Source organism: Sceloporus occidentalis, unplaced genomic scaffold, assembly GCF_023333645.1.
Source record: "Sceloporus occidentalis isolate IW3139 unplaced genomic scaffold, rSceOcc1.0.p SCAF_2, whole genome shotgun sequence".
In the NCBI taxonomy this organism is placed as follows: Eukaryota; Metazoa; Chordata; class Lepidosauria; order Squamata; family Phrynosomatidae; genus Sceloporus; species Sceloporus occidentalis.
Window position 1 is genome coordinate 199074630 of NW_028316982.1, and position 23033 is coordinate 199097662.

The 23033-nt window shown below is 39.7% G+C and overlaps 1 protein-coding gene across 1 annotated transcript; it reads right to left on the reverse strand.

Moving 5' to 3' along the window:
- Nucleotides 1-897: 897 nt before the first annotated feature.
- On the reverse strand, nt 898-22562 carry LOC149319557 (uncharacterized). Its single transcript, XM_089508098.1, has 9 exons — nt 22396-22562; nt 16724-16836; nt 14623-14842; nt 12335-12472; nt 11654-11788; nt 11163-11246; nt 8723-8838; nt 7050-7248; nt 898-2903 (listed from the first exon to the last, which is right to left on the reverse strand). The coding sequence occupies exons 1-9, from the start codon at nt 22493-22495 to the stop codon at nt 2701-2703; spliced, it is 1308 nt and encodes a 435-aa protein (XP_089364224.1). The 5' UTR covers nt 22496-22562; the 3' UTR covers nt 898-2700.
- Nucleotides 22563-23033: the final 471 nt, after the last annotated feature.

Below are 23033 nucleotides of genomic sequence, written 5' to 3' on the forward strand. Positions count from 1 at the left end.
AACCTTTCTGAGTAACTTTCCCAGGTTCTGACAGGCAATGGCCAAAGACCACACGGTGACCCATAGCTAAGTAAAGGCTAGAACATAGATCTCCAAAGCCCATAATCATTACACCAAAAACGGAATCACAGATTCTGTTATCTGTACAATGAATATTTTCTAACTAGATTTTTTTTAAAAAAATAGTTGCTCAAATTGAGTAAGATTCTTTGATCTTTGTATACTTGAAATTTTCACCTGCTGATCACAAAAGTTAACCTAGCAGGCCAAAGAAGACATGATTATTTTCATGGTTTGACATCTCTTAGATGACTAGGAACAACTATGTGATTCATGACTCAGGACTCGGGGGGGGGGGGGCTTTCACTGTTTCTTCATGGTGCAGTCCCACCCAAAATGGCCTCTCATGCTTGCTATTTGTGGTGGGAAGCAAGTTCCTGTTAGTGTACTTTACTTATCCTATGACTGGCGGGATTCCAACTAGAATCATGGGGAGAAAGTGTTAATGTCTTCCATGCCATGGTCCTGATCCAGCTTGCCTCCTTACCCATGTGAGCCAGTTATTAAAACAAGAAAACATAGCTATCAAATAATAAACTATATGATAAAATACATGTCTAGTTTGGTCCTGACTCAGTCATTGTCATTTTTTGAATAAAACTAACTATTTGTATTGCAATTATAAATGAACAGAGCCCTCACAAAGATGATATAGTAAAAATAATTAATTTATTTGAAACTCTTTTGAATATCATGTAATAATATGCATCTTAAAGGGATTTAAAATAAATATACAAATTGAGGTTTGATATGTACATTACTGTACTTCTAAATTTATACCAATATGGTTTTATTTAAACAGGAGTAAAAAGAATCAGCCATATAAATTACTATCAGTATTACATTTTAATAATCTTTTATATTTATACATATTGCACAATATTTGTCAACTTATATTTGCTGATCTGATTGAACTATGTACAATTTTTCAAATGATTAAGCCACAATTTTCCTGGCTTGTGCAATGCATAAAAATAATGCAATAATATAAATATCAAAAGACCATCAGTACTCATCCCATTTACCATGGAATAATCAATTTTGTTTTAAGATTGAAGTATTATTTATTATCCTGACAAGAAAGCCCCTTTTCTGGGTTAAAGCTGTACATGAATTCACCAAGTTGATAGTTGTTCAAGAGAGCAGTCATAAAGTTTGAAATACGGCACTCAGAATGACATTTATAGTCACACATTCAAGAATTAAAAAATGCAAGCAGCTATCTTGATCCATATCAACTAATCAGTTCTAGCTGTTTTCATCTCTACCAGGAACAGGCATTTAAAAAAATCTAATGGGTAGTTATTCATTTAATTAATTGCTTATTAATTATTATTCATTTGATTTCTAGCCTTGCTTCCTCCCAAAAGGTGGGTTTCAAGGTAACTCACAACTTTAAAAGTTTCAAATAGAAGCACAACATTTAAACAAATAATAATATTAAAACAAAATTGAATTGAAAGAAAATAAAAGCACAGAGATCAGGCAAGTAGATTACCCGTTACAGCAAGGATAACTCTTAACAGTGTATTCCTGCTGGGCAAATTCATCTCCCATATTTCTGAAAAGACTCCAGTGAAGCTCACAGGGAAATAGAAAAGCCTGATAACATCATCTTCCCTATTAACTGAGAAGTTCCAGTGCTTTGACTTTGTAAACCTTGGTTCTATTACCTTACTAGGAATGTCTACATTGACAGCACAAATCATATTAGTGTGGTAGATGGAGAGAACTAATTCCAGTTGTTCCCTCTGATAGGTGAGCCATACTGTCAAAGCTGATATTATTTATCATCTGACCCTGATGGGGAGCCTTACACTCAAGGCATGCACCTAACTCACTGCTGAACCTAAAGAGAGCTCAGAGGAATGAGTTTTTCAAACTGTGGGGATTGTAATCAAAACTTTTTAAGCAGGAGCAAAACAGGAGAACTGAATAGCTTTGTAAAGGAAAGTACACTTGTCCCTCCCGATATTGTGGGGCATCCCCCCCACCACCCAGCAAATTAAAAATATCACAGATATTCAAGACCCATTGGTTGTAATGGGGGCACACTCCCGTGCACACCCCATTTTGTCCCTCCCTGCTTGCAGTCCATACCAAAGCCATAGATCCCAAGTGCGCAAACGGGACTATATGTAACTCTCCCTTTGTTGTCACTCTGCAAATTTTCTTTATGCTCAAAGCTTAATCAATAAGTGCAAGGATTTGTATCAACAGGCATCACAGTAACTGCTACTGCTGTGTAGAACAAGAAAGAAGAACAGGACTACAGTGCATTCTTTTATACACATTAAAATATGACTTATGATTTCAGACTGTTTTTCAGATCTTCAATTATATGCAAAAAGAGTCTGAGTCTGACACTGTGATATGTTTGAAAATAATTAATCAGGACTCTGATTAATTTCTTTTGATGAAATGCTGTTTTGATGCAAAATCAGGCTCTGCTTCTTCGAGTTTTATAATGTTCCCTTGAACAATCAGGGGGATTCCAGGAAATCACATCCATTTTCTTCCCAAATGAACTATTATAATCTACAGTTTTATTGATGTTCACCTTCAATGCTTTGTCTGTCTTCTAATAACTATATAATGTTTAGTGAAAAATAGTGCAGGCTTAGAAAGCAGTGGGAATGTTTATAGGTTTCTTCGCGAATATGCAAAATTTCCCATGATTCCTTGTAGTTCAGTCCTATATTTGCCAGTCTTATTCTTCATATAAAGCCACACTGAGATTATCACCAGGATAGATATTAATGCAATGCAAAAGAAGACAGCAAGGACAATTACTCCAGTTTTCCAGGTTGACTCTTCTTCCACTGGTTTTGATGTTGGAATTTCTGAAAGTATATTTTGAAAAAATTAGCTAAGTACCAAATAAATGCAGAAATGTTTAGGGACATAAAGTTAAAGTGGAACAAATAAGGAGATGTTGATCCCTTCCTTGACCCCCAGCTTCATGGAGAATTTGCCGAAAAACATTGAATCAATCAAATAATAACAATGGATATGGGCTTTAGAATATTGAAATTAATAATAATAATAATAATGTATTTACATTCCACTTTTTCCACAGGGATCAAAGTGGATCACAACAGTAAAATGACACAGCATGCAATTAAAATTATAATTAAAAAGACAGATCCCAAAAACCCAGCTCTCCCCCAATCGTAAAACCATAAGTCCAAGCCATAAAATAGGATTAAAGAGCAGATAGTATAAAGCATGCCAATGCAAGCATAATAAAAAAGAAAAGAAAAAACTTTTGGGTGAATTGTGCAGGAGAAGTTATCCTATAGGAGAGAGGGGGCAGGGATGGTGATATTGGTACCAATGTCAATATCAATGTTAGGAGCAGTAGAAATAACAGCAACAGTAATAGTCGTAGCAGGGGGAAGCATGTCAAAGAGGCTGATCTGGGAAGGCCTGCTGGAAGAGATCCGTATTGATTGCTTTTTAAAAAGGCTTCCAAGGTGGTAAAATGACGGATCTCGTCTGGCAGGTCATTCCAGCGCCTGGGAATACAGTGCACCCTCGGCTTATGCGGGGGATTCATTCCGGACCTCCCACATAAGCCAAATTCAGCGCATGCTCAAGCCTCATTGGAATGAATGGGGCTCGTGCATGCGGCGGTGCGGTGGGCGCACGCCCCATTCATTCCAATGGGATGCGCCACCCCTTGTGCCCTGCGTGGCTTACCACATGTGGTTAAAGCCATGTATAGCACGCCCACGTATGACGCAGGCGCACTGTACAATGCATCCTTATCTAGAGCCTGGGAATACAATGCATCCAGAGCCTGGGAAATACAATGCATTCTTACCTAGAAGCAGGCCCTATTCCATTCAGTTGAGCTTTCTACTGAGTAAGGAATTGGGCTGCACTTCAGCAGATATCATATGCATCCTCTGTTGGAGGAAAGCTATTTAACTCAGTGGGACATGGATCCACGTATATAGAAATTCAGTTGGCTTGCGCAGAGGCAACTTATGTCAACTGTTGTTGATGTGTGCCTTCAACTCATTTTTAATTATTATTTAAGGAGATCCTAAGGTGAATCTATCACAGGATTTTCTGGGACTGAATTTGTGTGATTTACCCAAGGTCACCCAGTAGGTTTCCATGGCCAAGAGGAGAATCAAACCCTGGTCCCCAGAGTCATAGTCCAGTGCTCAAACCACTACATATCAACTGTACCACATTTAAAGCAATGCATGCATTTATCTTTCTTACACCTTAATTAATATTTCATTGTACACTGTTTGTTCTCCCTAGTAACACATAATGAAGGCATTACTCACATATGTCTTTCTTTATTTAAGTTATGGGGCTTTTGAAACAGATAGATATGTGTGTGTATGCATGTGTGTGTGTGTGCATGCTTGCTTATTTTTCCGGGAAAGTTGCCTTAGTAATAATGCCACTCAATTATCTGGACTTTATGAATGCATAATACAGTGGGCCCTCGGTATCTGTGGACTTGTCATCCATGGATTTAAGCATCTGTGGATGGCAAGCCACACGTTGTCTCCAACGGTGGTGCGTGCACATGGCCATGCCACCAGTAGGGACAGCCTCTGTTGTCCCTAATGGCGGTGTGGCCATGTACACACATTGCCACTGGGGACAACAGGACTTAAGGTATGTACTGGATTTGGGTATCTACTGGGAGAGGTCTGGAATGGATCCCCCCCATGGATACCAAAGTCCCACTGTATTCCTAGATACCTCTAGTGTAGGACATGGTTTGTTGATGTGATGTGAAAATGTAATCCATGTTGTTACTTATGCCATTATAAAGAGTTGAGTGTAAATGGAGTACACAAAAAAATCTATATGCGTGTTTTCCCAAACAGCTCAGAAGGTCTGGCTAAAAACATTCTTGAGGAGAATAGAACTCATCTGTTTTTTTAAAATACAGCCCACCTGCCCCAATTGTGGGCTTGCCAATCGTGGATTACAGCTTTCACAGATGGCATGCCACATTGGCCCTAATAGCAGTGTGTGCCACATGCATATACACCACCATTAGAAATGATGGTACTTGAGGTTTTTGGCATTCATGGGGGATGGGTCCAGAAAGGAATCCTCACAGATACTAAAGGCCGACTGTATTACAGGTATGCGTAAACAATATCTTTATGAAAAAGACATTGATTATAGGGATAGTTTTTAAATATTACAGCCATTCAGGAGGCACATACAAGGCATCAGTACTGTACAAAGAACTTTGAGATTTATTTGAATTTTATAATATTCATATTAAAACATAAATTATATTTAATTGATTAATACAGCCACTGGATTGCTGGAGGCATTGTGATTTTTTTTTTAAAAAAAATACAATTTAAGTGGGACACATGAAGGAAACAGTTAATTGCTAGGAATTATTTGTTGCTGTTGCTTATGTTTGTGTAAAGGGGAGATGCTAATGCAGCCATGGGTGGGGGATCCACCAATGTTTCATCTGAATGAACCCTGCCTGACTATTTAGTGAATAGTGGGTTACAAAAAGGTCCATCATAACACTATAGAGTGGTTCTTCCACATTCACTGGGGTTAAATGAGAAAGACCCCCATGAATGTGGTAAAACCACAAATAAAAAAAAAACACTATTCTTTTTATATAGGAGAACACCTCTCTAGGAATCTCCAGGTCCTCCAATGCAACTCCATGGTTAACATCTGTCAGAGGTTGATCATAGAATCATGCTGGAGGACCTACAAATGCCTAGAGATGTGTTTTCTCTAGGAACATCTAGGTTCTCCAGCACAACTCTATGGTCAACATCATGCAGAGCTGTGCTGGAGGACCTAGAGATTCCTAGAGAGAACATATTAATCAAAACCGCAAATATTCAACTCCACAAAAGTCAAAGCCACAAATGAGGAGGGGCAACTGTAATTGTATAGTGTGAAATGGTCCCTGGAAGATGTGTGATGATTAAAGTGTATGTGAATGGGATAAGAAAGGAGAGAGAACAATCTGTTCCTATTTACTGGAAGACAGAAATGTGTGTGCCAGACACTGTCCTCTGTGCCTACTTAAAGTAGCCTACTTTCATGGTGAAGTATGCTATCACATTGACAGTGTTTAAAAAAAGATTCAACTACTATTCCATTGTTCCTGTATGTGGAATGGAGGGAGGGGGAAATCGACGCAGCAGCTAGTGAGAACCCTTCTTCCATCTTCCAACTGCTACTGTGCTGGGCTCTGAGGGAGAGAATAGCAGCCAGGCACAGCACCATTGTGTCCTGGCCCAGAGGCTCATGAGAGCCTCTCTCGTCGGCCATTATGTATTGTATATTCCTGCATGGCAGGATGGTTGGACTGGATGGCCCTTGTGGTCTCTACAAACTCTATGGCTCTATTATTGCTCTGGCCTCTGAGGGATAGAACAGCAGCTAGCCTCTGATGGACTTAATCTTCTCCCCCACTGGCATCTCTTTTTCCTTGTATCATGTCTTATTTAGATTGTAAGCCTGAGGGCAGGGAACTGTCAGATTAACGATCTGTAAACCATCCTGAGAGACCCTTTGGCTGGAGAGTGGGATATAAATGGACTAAATAAATAAATAATCGCTTTTAATTCCGACAGCAAAACTCCATGATATGTGGTCTTCTTACTGAATGGTGTCTGCTCTGGAAGGAGAAAGGACATGTCCTAAGGAAACAATTTGACCCCAGTGTTTCCAGATCTCATGCTCAGAATAAAAAATATTGTGAATAATGTTCCAGCCTTATGACTAGGATGACTATCAGTTAAGGCAGCCATGGCAATAAAGACTGGAGATGGTGAGATTTGTACTCCAACATAACCAGAGGGTGCCATTTTAGAAAAGTTGTATTTGGGTCCCTTGTAGCTATAAAGAGATACCAGAAGGTGCCTGTTTAACTACATTTCCAAACAGTTCAGCAGATTGCACATATGCAGTTCTATGTGTCACAGACAGAAAAAGAAAAGAAAAGGTTTTCTACCACTCACCTTTGACTGTTACTTTTGTTTGATTATTAAGCATATCTTTCACAACTTCTGTTAAATTTGCTGTAAATGTTCTTTCATCAATGAAGTGTTGTCCTTGCCACAGAAATGTAAAATATGCAACTACACTTCCAGGTCGGAATCCAGCCATCATGACATCAAAGCTGTCTTCTTCAAGCTTCATTTTCATTCCTTCCATGATCTGAAAACATTTAAATTTGAAGCTATCAGTAAAGAGAGACACACAATGAATAGTTTAAATTATAAAATTCAGTTTTCACAAAGTGTAATACGATAGCCATGATTAACCATGTTATACCAAACGAGTACCATCCCAAGGCCCACCAGCGAGAACAAGGAAAATCAGAGAAAGACTACTAAGAAGAAATTGTTGATGGCAGGCAAAATCACCTAGCAAGACAGTTCCTTCCCCATCTTTCCCCTGGGACAGAGAATATTATCACATGGGAGAGACAGAGTCACTGCTTCTCCCGTCCTTAAACTTAGCTAATTGCGTGATCAGGGATCACACCTCTGTGTGCTTCTGCCGCCCTTCTCTCATGGGTAAAGTATCATGGAGCCATCCCCATGCACTTCTCCCGTTGGCAAGGTGTCATGGAGCAGTCATTTGGTATTAATGGGAACTCTCGTTAATACCAAATGATGGCTCCATGACACTTTACTCATGGGAGAAGGATAATCTTTGGCCTCGATCAAGCAATTAGCCGAGTTTAAGGAGGGCAGAAGGACACTGTCCCTCCCATGTGATAACCTCCAAAGTGACTACAACCATTCTGTGGGAAGGATTACATGACTGAGAAAGAAGAGAGCAAGCATAATCAGCACTACAGCTCCAACTGGACCATCCCCTTCTATATCAGGGCTTTTGAGAGAAATGAATGTTTTGGATTTAACACACGAATAAATATATGTTCGTGTGTGTGTGTGTGTGTGTGTGTGTGTGAAGCTAACAGAGATAAAATTATATGAAATACAGGAATGGTTTATAAAATACAAACCACACACACATTCAGGCTCCAGAATGTAATTAATAAATTGGAAATTGCTGCTTCACTTGTTTTGTCCTGATTAATTTGATTTGGTATTTTGGTACTTAGAAAAACCTATATCTCACACCTTTTACCACCAATTGCCTTGCAAGAAGAACCTTGGTAGGTAGGTCACTTATGTTTCTGGCTTTTTAAAATTCATGCAAAGGGTGGTATACTGCAGGTTCAGTGCTAAAGTGGCCATATGTTGTCTGGACAGTTCAACCAGAATCAGGGATTAGACCCTACATTGTCTGGAATCATTGTTGTGAGGATGGAGGGAAGGATGTATTATTTGGCCTGTGCAGACATGGCCTCTGTTTATATAGTGACCAGCTGGCTCTACATGGGAAGCCCTTGGGCAGGATGTGACAGCAACAACACCTCTCTCCCTTGCTCATATGCCCTCCAAACTGATACAGAAGGCATTCAACCTTTGGATGCTGGCAGTAGTCTATGCCTATTATGACTAGAAGCCATTGATGACCCCATCCTCCAAGAATGTGCACAGTGTGGGGGGTATATTTATTAAAAAGATAATTAATACACTGTCTTCATAACAAGTAAAACAAATGCTAATGTTTTCATAGTCTTTTACATAACCTTTTGGGATATAAAACAACTCACAGTGTTTCTGATACTGTCAGTCAGATTCTTATAGATGTCACTTTCAGGGTCATAAAGTTCAGGAGATATAAATTTCCAGGTTTTGAATAAAATGTTGCAAGCAAATGCCTGTTTGCCTGAAAAGAAATACAGCATAGTTGACATTTCAATTGATCCCTTCTCAGAAGTAATTTCCCACATCTCACTATTATTTCCCTCCATTTAAGTATCTCAAACATAATGGTCATCTAATCTAGGCTCTGACTACTATCTGTTATTACTATAACCCTCAAAAACATGCAGGTTGTCCCAAATTCCACCATGTACAAACACACATTGAATTGGCTCTTATTTCTGCTGTCTTTTATTTTAAAAGTTTTCATTTTAACCACATTATTGGGGTCACCATAAGGATTCACTCAACACAGTGTTCAGAAAGAATTTCTCTCTTGCAGCCCATCATAAAGGGTTAGTAGTTTTTGTTTCCCATGTTACTATCTGGTGCTTGGTGCTAGGATGGATATGCATCTCATTTTACAATTGACAATCATGCACTTGAAGAGGTGTGAAATGATAGCTCTCCATTAGAATGTATGTCAGTCTTTGGTAAATTTCTTCTGAGAAGAATTAATCTGGTGTTTTCTATTTGTAGGGCTGTGAAGTTCAGCACTTGTTAAAAGATTGTCTGAGGAACAGCAGGGACCTTGCGGTTACCAATCAACATGTTATATCCAGACAGCAGACTAAGCTGGCACATAGGTCATCTGGTCACAATCTTTCCATTATGGTGAAGGTACTTCTATTTAAATTATTTCTAAGGTGCCAGTGTGATGTAGTGAGCTTGAGTGTTGGACTAGGCCTTTGGGAGACAAGGGTTCAAATCTCCACTCTGCCATGGAACCCCACTGGGTGGCCTTGGGATTTCTCAGCCTTAGGAGGAAGGCAGTGGCAAACCTCCTCTGAGTAAATCTTGCCAAGAAAACCCTATGGTAGAAACATCATAAGTCAGAGTCAACTTGAAAGACCACAGCATAATTATTACTAAATTAATGTGTATCTATATGTATTCATTAGCATGTCCACATTTCATGCAAACCTGTATCCTCAGTTTTTAGCAACAAATTTCCTTTTTTGACTACATACTGTATAGCCTTCCTTGATCCTGTGTGACATGATTGTATGAATACCTCAGACACCAGTCTTGCTTGATTCATGAATACCTCACAGACACCAGTTACTTCCTTTAAAAACTCTCTGGCCTGTTACAGACAGCCAAAATAAAGCTGCTTCGAGTCACAGTGGAGGTATGGTGTTTCAATGATGCATGCATCCTAAGAATCCAGAAGTCGCACCAAAGCCATGCTCCAGACTCCAGTCTGGAGCATGGCTTTGGTGCGACTTCTGGATTCTTAGGATGCATGCATCATTGAAACACCATACCTCCACTGTGACTCGAAGCAGCTTTATTTTGGCTGTCTGTAACAGGCCTAACTCTCTCTCTCTCTCTCTCTCTCTCTCTCTCTCTCTCTCTCTCTCTCTCACACACACACACACACACACACACACACACACTAAGTTACACAGTTATCAGCAATGATTTGATAACTGTAGCTTAATGTTACACAGTTATCAGCAATGACTTGATGTTCCTTTATTTTTTCCTCCTCGCTTCCAGTGTGAGGTAGGCATACGTTTTCAAAAAATCTTTTATTTATATATTTTGACTTCCCTTACTTACTCATGCTGCCTTTCAGATCACAATGTGCTATGCTAAAGCATTCTACATTTGTACAAAGCAAAATAACAGGTTCTATTGTTTATATAAAATAAATAAAAGTATCTAGGTGCTGTGAGAATGATTTATTTTGAGATGTGAATTTTCTTGGTGCAGCATTTGACTGATTTGTCTAGTACTAATTATTAAGATTAGAGCCGAGCTCAGAGCATTTGATGTCTTATTTGTTGTATCACTTCAGAGAGTTATAAAACTATTTTCAAATCTTTATTAGTACATACTATTATGTACTTTACTTCTGTTCTAAGATTTTGCTTATTATTTATTATTTATAATATTATTTATATCCTGCTTTGATTGTCTTGTCACAGTTTTATTTTATTATTTATTATATTTTTACGGAAGTAAAATTCCTACATTCTTATATTTTTAAATGACCAAAACTTGACAGAAAAATTATGGAATAAAATGTTTTAACTGAAACAAATCTGTGTAGATTACTTTTCAGCACCTTATTCACAGTTGTGTGCTTAAAAATACTCAGGTGCTCAACGAAACATGAGTTTTTAACATATGTTTAGAAGTACATTTTCTTACATTTCACATGTAAGAGCATCCAGTCATTAGAGAAAGTCGTTTTAAATTACTTGTTTGGCCAACCTTTAACCATTTTCCATTCTGATCTTACAGTGTCTATGAAGTTCATAATAAATATTTATAACATACTTGAACAGATGTAATAGTGTTGTGACCGGAAACATTTTGTGGGTTGTGAGCACAAGTTGGTCTTGTTAAAACACATGACGGGATCTGCAAAACAAACACAAAACTAAATTAACCAGTAGATGTGCAAAAGAAAAAGATCCACCTTTAGGTGAAAAAGTAAGATTTGTAGTCTTTAAACTCTATATTTTAAATCACACACATTTATCTTATATTCTAATTCTGGTACCAGATTTATGACATTTTAATATAGGAATGATTCATACAACCTTCTGGCCCATTGCATCCAATGGAAAACCTTCTGAAATTGCTGCATGCATTGACTTTCTGAAGATATTCATAAGCATTACCACTGATAATATTGTGCTGTTAGCTTAAAATCCAAACTGACAGGTTGCAGCAAAATCTGGCTTTGCCAAACTTAAATTATTGCACTATCAACATAGCTGTATACTTTTGATTTCCAAATCAATTGGCATATCAGATGTATTTACCTTGACACTCTCGCCCAGGATTTGTTGGATTCAAATCTGTTATACCAGAATAACACTGACATTTATAACTACCAATGGTGTTATTGCAAGAAGCCAAATAGGAACAGGAGTTATTTCCCATGCATTCATTAATATCTATAAGAGAGGAAACAGTAATTGTAATAATCTGTAATAGTAGTCAGTGGTAGTGTGAGACAGATGAAGCACCACACTCACCTTGAGAAAGCAAAGGGGGGGAAAGCCTTTCTTTTTGCATTTAGAGCATAGGGAAACTTCCAGAGCCCTCTTTTCTTTCTTACACCAGAGCACCTTAAAATACCTAATACAGAATACTTTATTTGAGTTAGAACTTCAAAATAAGTGAGTGGGGTATCAGAGCTTTGACGTATACACTGAAAACATGGAAGGGTTTTTAGGATTCTTAGATGATGCTCATTCAAATAAGCAAAAGCCACATAAAGGCAGGGTTTTTCTAGCCTAATAAGCCCACACAACTATAAAACACACACACACACACACAGGGTGCTGGGTAAACTTTAGTTGTGACCTCAGCACAACAGTAGGACAATTGTACTTCCCAAATAATTTCTCCACTGAAGTGGTGAAGGTTAAGAATACTGCCGCTTTCCTCACATTTTGCCATTATATTTATCTCAATATTTACTTTAAATTTATTCTTACCATCACATTGTATTCCTGGCACAAGAGGACTTAGATCACAAAATCCTGCCCCACATTGACATGTATAAGTGTCACCTTTTGCAATGCAAGTAGCATATTTAGAACAGCCATTGAGGCCTGGCTGACAGACGGGGGCAACTGTAATGAGTGAAAACAAACAAGAAAATTAGTATGCAAATGTAAAAAACAAAGCAAACACTGAGTATGCTTGCACTACAGACCAAATGCTCAGTTTTAGCAAGAAAGCACTAACATCAGTAAGACACTGTGTGATCCTACAAATGATATATCTGCATATATACAAAACAGATTCAACGTGATTTATTTTTCAGGGGGCTGCTTTCCACTTGCAGGTTCCCAGTCATTGGCTGATTTTGTGTGACATCCTGTGCAATATACACAAGCATTCTAATTCCTCACTGGAATTGTGGCAGCAGAATTAGGGCAGGTTCTGTAAAGGAAGTGGAAGAAATTTTGCCCAGAGAAAAGAGCACGCAAAAAATAAATGGAAAGCTGAATGGCACAAAATACCAGGAAACAGAACAGGAGATAGATTAAGAAACAGGTACATGATGGTAGGATAAATTTTAGTGGCCCAGAAACAAATGACTAAGATAATAAGGAATTACTGTAGATACTCATGTATAAGCCTAGAAATTGTAGTCAAAAATGGACTCCCAAAAAACTGAGTTGACTTATGCATTTGTCAATGTAAGTACTGTACTTTAACTCAGAAAAAAGAAACCATCCCCTGCTGAAAGGCAAAAGTCCTGGAAGTACTGACTCACCCACTCCTATTCTCTCATCCATCCAACCTTTAAGGTGAGCACAAATATTTATGACTGCTGGAATTTTGTAAGCTCTTTGATGTTATTTTCCTTTGCTTCATACTTTAAATCCTTTTGTTACATGCCCCTAAGTTTTACCCCTGACTTATTCACACAGGTCAATATAAAAATCCATAATTTTGATCCGCAAAACCTGCCTTTATACATGAGTTCGACTGATAGTTAAGTATATACACTAAACAGGAGACATTAACTAACAGCTATAAACTGCAGTGGTTTAGCCTGCGAAATAAAGCTGTCCAAACATCATCTCTCAATAGGCTCAGCACCTTGAATAATAGTTAATTTTGTAGTCTTCTTTTTCTTTTATATATTGTAACAGATTATGGCTATGAAAAATAAGTTTTACATGACAAGACAGCTTGCATAGCTCTTTTAAAGTTAAAACTAAAGCACACAACAGATTCAACATTGCAGCAATAGCAAGCTAACACTTCCAGGAATGCAATACACCTATTAGGATAAACTACAATGCCACTATGGCCACACAATGAGTAAATTAAGGTGAGCTGATCATAAAGCTAAGGGCAATTCTGTACTGTTTGTAAACAAAAGTAACAGGAGACAGAGACAGAGTCTGAAGGATGAGAAGTTGATTAATAAGAAAATTATGATGAAAAAAAATCTAGGAAATTGAATTAGCTCTTGGAAAGTCTACAGTAGAATGAAAAGCAAGAACCTAGATGAATGTTGGGTGAAGCATAAAAATGCTTCAAGAAGAGAGAACTGCATATACACACACATGCATGTGTGTGCATATTGAATGCATTTTATGCATCATCTAGTTTGGCCCATAGAAGTGGCCTTAAGAATTTCAGGAGAGGATCTAAAACGCACAGCAGAAATAATCCAGTTTGAGACTGCTTTAACTGCCCTGCCTCAGTACTAGGGAATCCTGAGAATTGTCGTTTATTGTGGCACCAGAGCTGTCTGACAGAGAAGGCTAAATGTCTCACAAAATTACAGTTCCCACAATTCCCTAGCACTGAGCCAGGGCAGTTAAAGCGGTCTCAGACTGGATTATTTTTTGCAGTGTCTTTTGGACTTCACACTAGTAACCAAAACTGTGGCTATTACATTGGTCCAGTTGTCTTCTCTAATACATTAACTTTGCCACCTGCTGGAGCTGACAGCCACTAAAATACTACATGTGACTGCTACAGGGATGAATCCAGTGCTAGAGGTGGTGAAGTGAGACCACTCAGCTAATATAGATGTTTAAATACTTCTTGTCTGTGGTGGAATACTGTGGAATACTTCTTCCTTTTCTGTTGGCTTGTGCTGCAGCTTTGGACTGCCTACCTTACAGCAGGATGTTCAAGTGGATGGATGTTGTGAAGATGTGTGGGCAGACTTTGGCATGTTCACAGATCACCTGTAAAACAGGCAGGGACTGGAAAGGCAATGCAGCCGTGGTCCCATGTCACAGAAATACCATACCTTTTATGGAAGTTCTGGTGAGGTCTACATCCAGAGTTCTGCTTTTGTTTAAGGCTTCAATTACAGCATGTTCAACCTCTTCATGTGTTACATTGATGTCCAGAACCATTTCAGTGAGGAAATTCACAATCAAACTGCCTTCTTGAATCCCAGTGATTATTATATGCATTTTTCCAGATTGTAATAATTCTCTGAATACAGGTGGTAAATATTTGTTTAGCTGTAAAATTAGCAAGATGATGGTTATATCCTTTGTTTTCATTCTCTATAAGCTAACTTTATAAGACATACAGAATAATTTATTGATCACCTCATAAATGTTGGATCCCTACATGCACAACTTTTCACACAGCTGTTAATCTCCGTAACAAAGAGCACAAATTACATGAAATTTAGCCTTGTTTGTGCCTGAAAAAAGATAATTATATCCTTGCCTATTCTAACTGATCCTTAATTTATTAAAATACTCTTCATATTCTGCTGGAACTTCTCAGGGCAGGATCCTTGACTGAGAAGTTGTTTTTATTCTCCCACACCTCAACAGTCCATGTGATTTCCCCATCCTTCCTGTCCTAAGACTTATTTGTCATTCAGTCACATATGTATTAACACAGTAAGCTGTTCAAAATGATACTACATTTTATGAAGTAAATGAACCTGACACCAGTAATGGCAGCCATGCATTAAGTTCTTCCTCTTAATAATTATCCCATTTCATGACATGGTGTTATGGGTATTCCTTTCCCCTCACAGCAGCATTCCATGGTGTGCAGCAGTATTGGAGAAGCACACACCTTAAGAGTGATGTCATGACACACGGTATCTTAAACTACATACCTTAGTGAAACCAAGGGGTTGTCATTCAGTGGTGTCACTAAGGTTGGTTTCACCCAGTATGGTAACTCATGGAATCACCCCACATTGACCTCCTCCCATCCCACACAATATAGAGTCCTTGTTAATATTTTTGTACTAATGTAACCTATAAATTATAATTCCTGGATATCACAGAATGTAATGCCAATGTATATCACAGAATGTAATGTTCTGACATAAATAACCAGCAAAATTTAAAATTATATGTTTAATATATTAAATCTAATATAATATCATACATGTCTTTACATGTACATAATTCCATGTGGTTAAAGCAAGAATTTGATAAGATGTGGTGTTCTTAAAGAAAAAAAATAAAAAGAATATTTTTTAAATTAAAAAATTGCAATGTAAAAATGTTTAATTTTAATGTAAAGGGGGGAAAAAACGCGAGGCCTCTCCTTTTTCCTCCCACTGTGCCTGGCTGCACTCACACCATCTCTTGCACTGAGACACGGCCTTTTAAAAGGATGCAAACAAGTGCCACAGCCTGTTTCTGTCAAAAGGAAAATATTTGGGGAGCACTGGTATCACACACACACACACATCCCTTGTGTGTCACCTCATGTGGCCAACACCTTCCACATACCCTGTGATGCCCTGATGCCATTTACATCAATAAATTCATATCCTGTGTACAATATAGCCCTATCCAGTTTGTTTGAATGATACTTGTCCTTAGCTAATTGATAGTACAGACCATTTTGAGGGCATTGTTCTCTATGCAACTGTAACCAGGTGGAGCAGGAAAAGGAAGGCAATGTTTTCTGGATGCATTCCTGCAATCATGTCCCCTGCTTCTTTTACCCACCCACCACTGCCTTTCCATGCCAATGCCTGTGGAGGGGAGCCTGCTGTATGCATGATTTCGAACATAGAAGATTGTTGTTGGCCTCACATTCCCTCCATACTCCAGATGAAAACAAATTGTTTGTGCGTATTTGATTCAGGGATGCAAAGATTGATAGCTGTGCCATGTGAAATGGTTTCTATCATTCTGCTTTAAAAAGGGAAGAGGAGGAACCAAGTTCTGGTGGCAGATAATACAGCCAAGACCTAGCCAAATGTCAATATTTTAGACACTGGTTTATAAAGGTGCATGAAGCTCATGTGCATTATCCATTTGATCAAATTCAATAGAACTCAAGAGTATCTAGCTTCAGTTAGGTCTTGACAAGAGATTTTAATTAAACTGTGTTTCATTTTAAAATGTTGTAGAAGGTACCTCTGCTGTAAAGTTTTTCTGAAAATCTTGGAACTCAGTACTTGATTTGTTGCTATATTGGGGTATGTATTTCTCATTTGTAATCCTGGCTGTTCCAATATATTCTGTAGCTTCTGTAAAGGAATCAGAGAATTGTTTAGCCCAATAGTACATGTAATTAATTACAGTAAATAATGGTGTGATTGCTGTTACTGAAAACAGATAATGGCACAATTTGCAGATAGACTGACCAACAGTCAAGCTGTGTGTTTATACAAATTAGTGGATCCTAAACATTAGAAAGAACTTCCTGATAGTAAAAACTGTTGAACAGTTTCATGTGGCTGAGGCATGAGATTAGAAGGGGTAGTGAGTTGCACATAGAGATACTGGTAGTGTAGTTTTAAACCCTCAGTGTATTGAATGGCTTCATAGATGATTATTACATGGTGTCTTACCATCCCTGAAATGACGCTAAATTGTCCGTAAAGCTTGCCGATGTGATAGTGCTTGCTTCCTGTGATTTAATCATCATTGAATCGATTCGAAGCTCTTTCCCTTATCAAGGAGGATGAAGAAGAGCAGCATGGATAGACTTCAGGGACAGAACAGGGGAGCCTGAGAGTCCCACCCGAGGGAACAGTTGCTGCTAAGCCTCGGAGGAGGCGTGTGGTCGTAGTGGGGGACTCCTTGCTGAGGGGTACAGAAGCAGTGATTTGTAGGCCTGACAAGATGTCTCGAGAGGTGTGTTGTCTTCCAGGTGCAAAGATCCGTGATGTGACAGAGAGACTGACAAGACTGGTCAAGCCTACTGACCAATACCCCTTCCTTTTGGTCCATGTGGGAACTAATGATACTGCAAGACACAGCCTTCAGGACATCAAAAGGGATTACGAGGCGCTTGGTAGGAAGCTGAAAGGAATGGATGTACATGTTGTCATCTTGTCTCTTCTGCCAGTTGAAGGGCATGGTCCAGGAAGGGAGAGGAAAATAGCAGATGTGAACAACTGGCTTCGCAGATGGTGCCGCCAAGAACAATTTGGATTCTTTGATCATGGGCTGCGGTTCCATGAGGAGGGACTTCTTGCAACGGACGGGTTGCATCTCACACCAGTTGGAAGAAATGTTTTTGCCAACAGTCTCAAGAACTTGATCAGGAGGGCTTTAAACTGAGTTCCGTGGGGAAGGGAGACAATATTAAGGAAGGCAAAAGGGATGGCGAAAATAGTCAAACTGACATAGAGGAAACAAGGCAAACAGTGCAAGGACCCAACAGTGGGAGGCAAAAAACCTTGCACAGGCAGCAAGTAAAAGGGAACCATGGTCTGCGATGTCTCTACACTAATGCACAGAGCATGGGAAATAAGCAAGATGAACTCGAACTCCTAGTACAGCAAAGCAAATATGATATAATAGGCATCACTGAAACCTGGTGGGACGAGTCTCATGATTGGAATGTGGAAATAGAGGGGTATAACCTTTTTAAGAGAAATAGGCCAAACAGGAAAGGAGGAGGAATAGCACTATATGTCAGAGATATTTACACCAGTGAAGAGATCCAGGACATCAATCATGGAAGCCAGGTGGAGAGCATCTGGATAAGAATCAAAGGGGAGGGAAAAAACAAGGATGTTATGGTGGGAATCTACTACAGACCCCCAAGTCAGACAGAGGAATTGGATGATGTCTTTCTAGAACAGATGACCACACAGTCAGAAAAGAGAGATGTAGTAGTGATGGGCGACTTCAACTACCCTGATATTTGTTGGAAGTCAAACTCAGCCAGATCCTCAAGGTCTAGCAAATTCCTCACTTGCCTGGAAGACTATTTCATGGTCCAAAAGGTGGAAGAGGCAACAAGGGGGTCAGCTATTTTGGATCTGATCCTAACCAACAAGGATGACTTGGTTAATGGGGTGCAAGTGGTGGGATCCTTAGGTGGAAGTGACCATGTTCTCCTGGAGTTTGTTATACAATGGAAAGGAGAAGCCAGGCATAGTCAAACACACATCCTAGACTTTAGGAGAGCGGATTTCAGTAAACTTAGAGAAGTATTGAGGGTGATCCCATGGTCAGAAATACTAAAAGAGAAGGGAGTTCAGACCGGATGGGAGTTTCTCAAAAGAGAGATACTGAAGTCACAATTTCAAACAGTTCCAGTGAGAAAGAAAAATGGGAGGTGTCTCAAGAAACCAGGATGGATGACTAAGGAACTTTCAACCGAGCTAAGTTTGAAACAGAACATGTATAAGAAATGGAAAAAGGGGGAAATCACAAAAAAGGAATCCAAAGAAATAGCAGGAATGTGCAGGGGTAAAGTCAGAAAAGCTAAAGCGCAGAATGAACTCAGGCTTGCTAGAGAGATTAAGAACAACAAAAAGGGCTTTTTTGGATATGTCCGCAGCAAAAGGAAGAAGAAGGAAACGATAGGGCCACTGCGTGGAGAAGATGGCAAAATGCTAACAGAAGACAGAGAAAAGGCAGAATTACTCAACACCTTCTTTGCCTCAGTCTTCTCAGAAAAGGCAAAGGGTGCTCAACCTAAAGATAATGGAGCAGAGGACAGAACAGGGGAATTTCAGCACAGAATAAGTAAAGAGATAGTAGAGGAATACCTTCTTAATCTAAATGAATATAAGTCTCCAGGACCAGATGAACTACATCCAAGAGTATTAAAAGAACTGGCAAATGTAATATCGGAGCCATTGGCAATAATCTTTGAGAACTCCTGGAGAACAGGAGAAGTCCCAGCAGACTGGAGGAGGGCAAACGTTGTCCCCATCTTCAAAAAGGGGAAAAAAGAGGATCCCAACAATTATCGTCCAGTCAGTCTGACATCAATACCAGGAAAGATTCTAGAGCAGATCATTAAACAGAGAGTCTGTGAACATCTAGAAAGCAATGCCATAATCACAAAAAGTCAACATGGGTTTCAGAGAAACAAGTCATGCCAGACAAATCTGATCTCTTTCTTTGATAAAATTACCAGCTTGTTAGATGAAGAGAATGCTGTGGATATAGTATATCTTGATTTCAGTAAGGCCTTTGACAAGGTTTCCCATGATATTCTTTCAAACAAGCTTGTAAAATGTGGGCTAGACAAAGTAACTGTTACATGGATTTGTAACTGGTTGACTGGCCGAACGCAAAGGGTGCTCAACAATGACTCTTTTTCCTCCTGGAGAGAAGTGACCAGTGGGGTCCCACAGGGCTCTGTCCTGGGCCCAGTGTTATTCAACATCTTTATCAATGACCTGGATGACAGAATTGGGAGCACACTTATCAAATTTGCAGATGACACCAAATTAGGAGGAATAGTTAATACTCCAGAGGACAGGACCAACATTCAAAATGATCTGAATAGACTAGAAAGCTGGGCCAAAGCTAACAAAATGAAATTCAACACAGAGAAATGTAAGGTACTGCACTTAGGGCAGAAAAATGAAATGCACAGATATAGGATGGGAGACACATTGCTGAATGAAAGTACATGTGAAAGAGATCTAGGAGTCCAAGTAGACCACAAGTTGAACATGAGTCAACAGTGTGATGCAGCAGCTAAAAAGGCCAATGCAATTCTAGGCTGCATCAATAAAAGTTTAGTGTCTAGATCAAGAGAAGTAATAGTGCCACTGTATTCTGCTCTGGTCAGGCCCCACCTAGAATATTGTATCCAGTTCTGGGCACCACAATTCAAAAAGGACATTGAGAAACTGGAGCGTGTCCAGAGGAGGGCGACTAAAATGGTGAAAGGTCTGGAAACCTTGCCCTATGAGGAACGACTCAGGGAGCTGGGGATGTTTAGCCTGGAGAAGAGAAGGTTAAGAGGTGATATGATAGCTCTGTTTAAATATTTGAAAGGATGTCACATTGAGGAGGGAGCAAGCTTGTTTTCTGCTGCTCCAGAGAACAGGACCCGGAACAATGGATGCAAGCTACAGGAAAAGAGATTCCACCTGAACATTAGGAAGAACTTCCTGACAGTAAGGGCTGTTCGACAGTGGAACAAACTCCCCCGGAGTGTAGTGGAGTCTCCTTCCTTGGAGGTCTTTAAGCAGAGGCTAGATGGCCATCTGTTGGGGATGCTTTGATTTGGATTTCCTGCATGGCAGGGGGTTGGACTGGATGGCCCTTGTGGTCTCTTCCAACTCTATGATTCTATTATTCTATGATTCTATGATTGAGGCATCCCACTCCTCATCAAAGCGTTCATGGAACAGCCATTTTTCAACAATGGGAACTTCGGTTATTGGAGAAATGGATGCTCCATGAACGCATTGTTGAAGGGAGAGGAGTGGGATGCCTCAATGACTATTAAATCATGGGAGGCAAGCGCAATTGGCTATGACACCCATGCACTTTTTGGATGATTTAGCCACATTTCAGGGATAGTAAGGCTCAGTGTGATAATCACCATAGACATCTGAAATCTTACTTTCTGTAATGACCTTTGAATATGGAAGGGCATACATAATAAGCCCAATTTTATGGGTGAGTTGTGCCCGTGTATATCTGCAAGAATTATATCTGTGAAAGTAATTAATAGAATTTAGTCAAGCTCCCCAACACTGGACAGGAACACACTCGAGGATGACCAAAATGGTAAAGGGTCTGGAAACAATGCCCTAGGAGGAGAGACTTAGGGAGTTGGGTATGTTTAGCCTGGAGAAGAGATGGTTAAGATGGGTGATATGATAGCCCTGTTTAAGTATTTGAAGGGATGTCACATTGAGGATGGAGCATGCCTGTTTTCTGCTGCTTCAGAGACTAGAACATGGAACAATGGATGCAAGCTACAGGAAAAGAGATTCCACCTCAACATTAGGAGGAACGTTTTGACAGTAAGAACTGTTTGACAATGGAACACACTCCCTCAAAGTGTGGGAGAGTCTTCTTCTTTGGAGGTCTTTAAACAGAGGCTGAATGACCGCCTGTTGGGGGATGCTTTGATTATGATTTCCTGCATGGCAGGGAGTTGGACTAGATGGCCTTTATGGTCTCTTCCAGATATGATTCTATGATTCTAAGTCAGATCATCAGGTCTTTGTTTAATAAAGGCCCAGAACAGACGAGCTTTTGCGGCGCCCTCGTCACGTGAAAGGGCTGCCTGGTGGGCGGAACGCCCACACGTCCAGCAACCCTTGCATGTGACGAGGGCGCCACAGCTGCGGCGCACCCACCAGATGGGGCATGTAATGGTAATGGCGCAGCTGCACCATTTCCAGACGGGGCAGCGCAGCTGCGACATCACCACACCGCTTTGCGGTGCCGCAAAAAGGAGCCGCTTCTGGGCGCTCCTTTTTTGCTCCACAGCAGCGCCGCACAATTTGGTTGCTGTGGCACTCCTGCGGAGCAAAGAGAGGCGCCTCTTTCTGGTGGTCTGTACCCTGCCATAGTCACACTGGCATTAATAGGTCTTATGGGGATCATCTTACTGCTTGAAGTTTCCAATGAAAGAAGGGGGAGGGATGGGAAGGATAGTGAGTTGGCCTTGCCCTGTGACATGAGATTGCTGTCACTCTCCTTTCCACCACCTTCTCCTTCAGGTTGGCAGAGAAGGTGGTTAAGGATGAAATCATCCTAACCTTGGACATAGCTTTGAATGAAGCAAAGACTGAGTAAAATATGTCAGCATAAAATTTGGCATGCATTATTTTGAGAAAGCAAATATAAATAGAAAACAGAGACAATACCTGTCCGAACTGTCACGGAAGAACTAATCTTCTTACCAGAGCTCCACACCTCCACTGATACTGTGTACCAATCACCTGGAGATAGATTTTCAAATACCATCTTTGTGCTATTTGTGCTTGTTTCATTCTGAACAGTGTTATCTGCCACGAGAGAAACAGTATAAGGACTGTCCCTTTTCCCAGTTGGAGCAAGCCAATGGAACTGTATCACTTGACTGCTGATTTTATCAAGCTGAATGTAGAAAGGACCTGTACCTACAATAAAAAAGGACATTTAATGTCAGCAATGCAGTTGATTCCTAAAACTCTGAAAACAAATAGATGTAAAAACAATGTGAGGAATGTGGAGCTGAAGGTGTATCCAAGCTTACTGAAAAGACCAGAAAGTCACAGATTTTGTTCTTGTTCTTTCCAATTTTATATTGGAAATCCACAGATGTTTTGTTTATCCTAGAATATTTTCTGTCATCTCCCTATATGATAAGTGAATTTTTATCCCAACTCCCCAAGTCAGTTAATTTTAAACCAATAAAATTGAAAGGAACAGGAACAAAATCTGGGGACTTTTCAGTCAATCTGGATATGCCTTAGACAGACACACACACCTTAGAGTCCATATGCAAAGTCAAGGATGACTA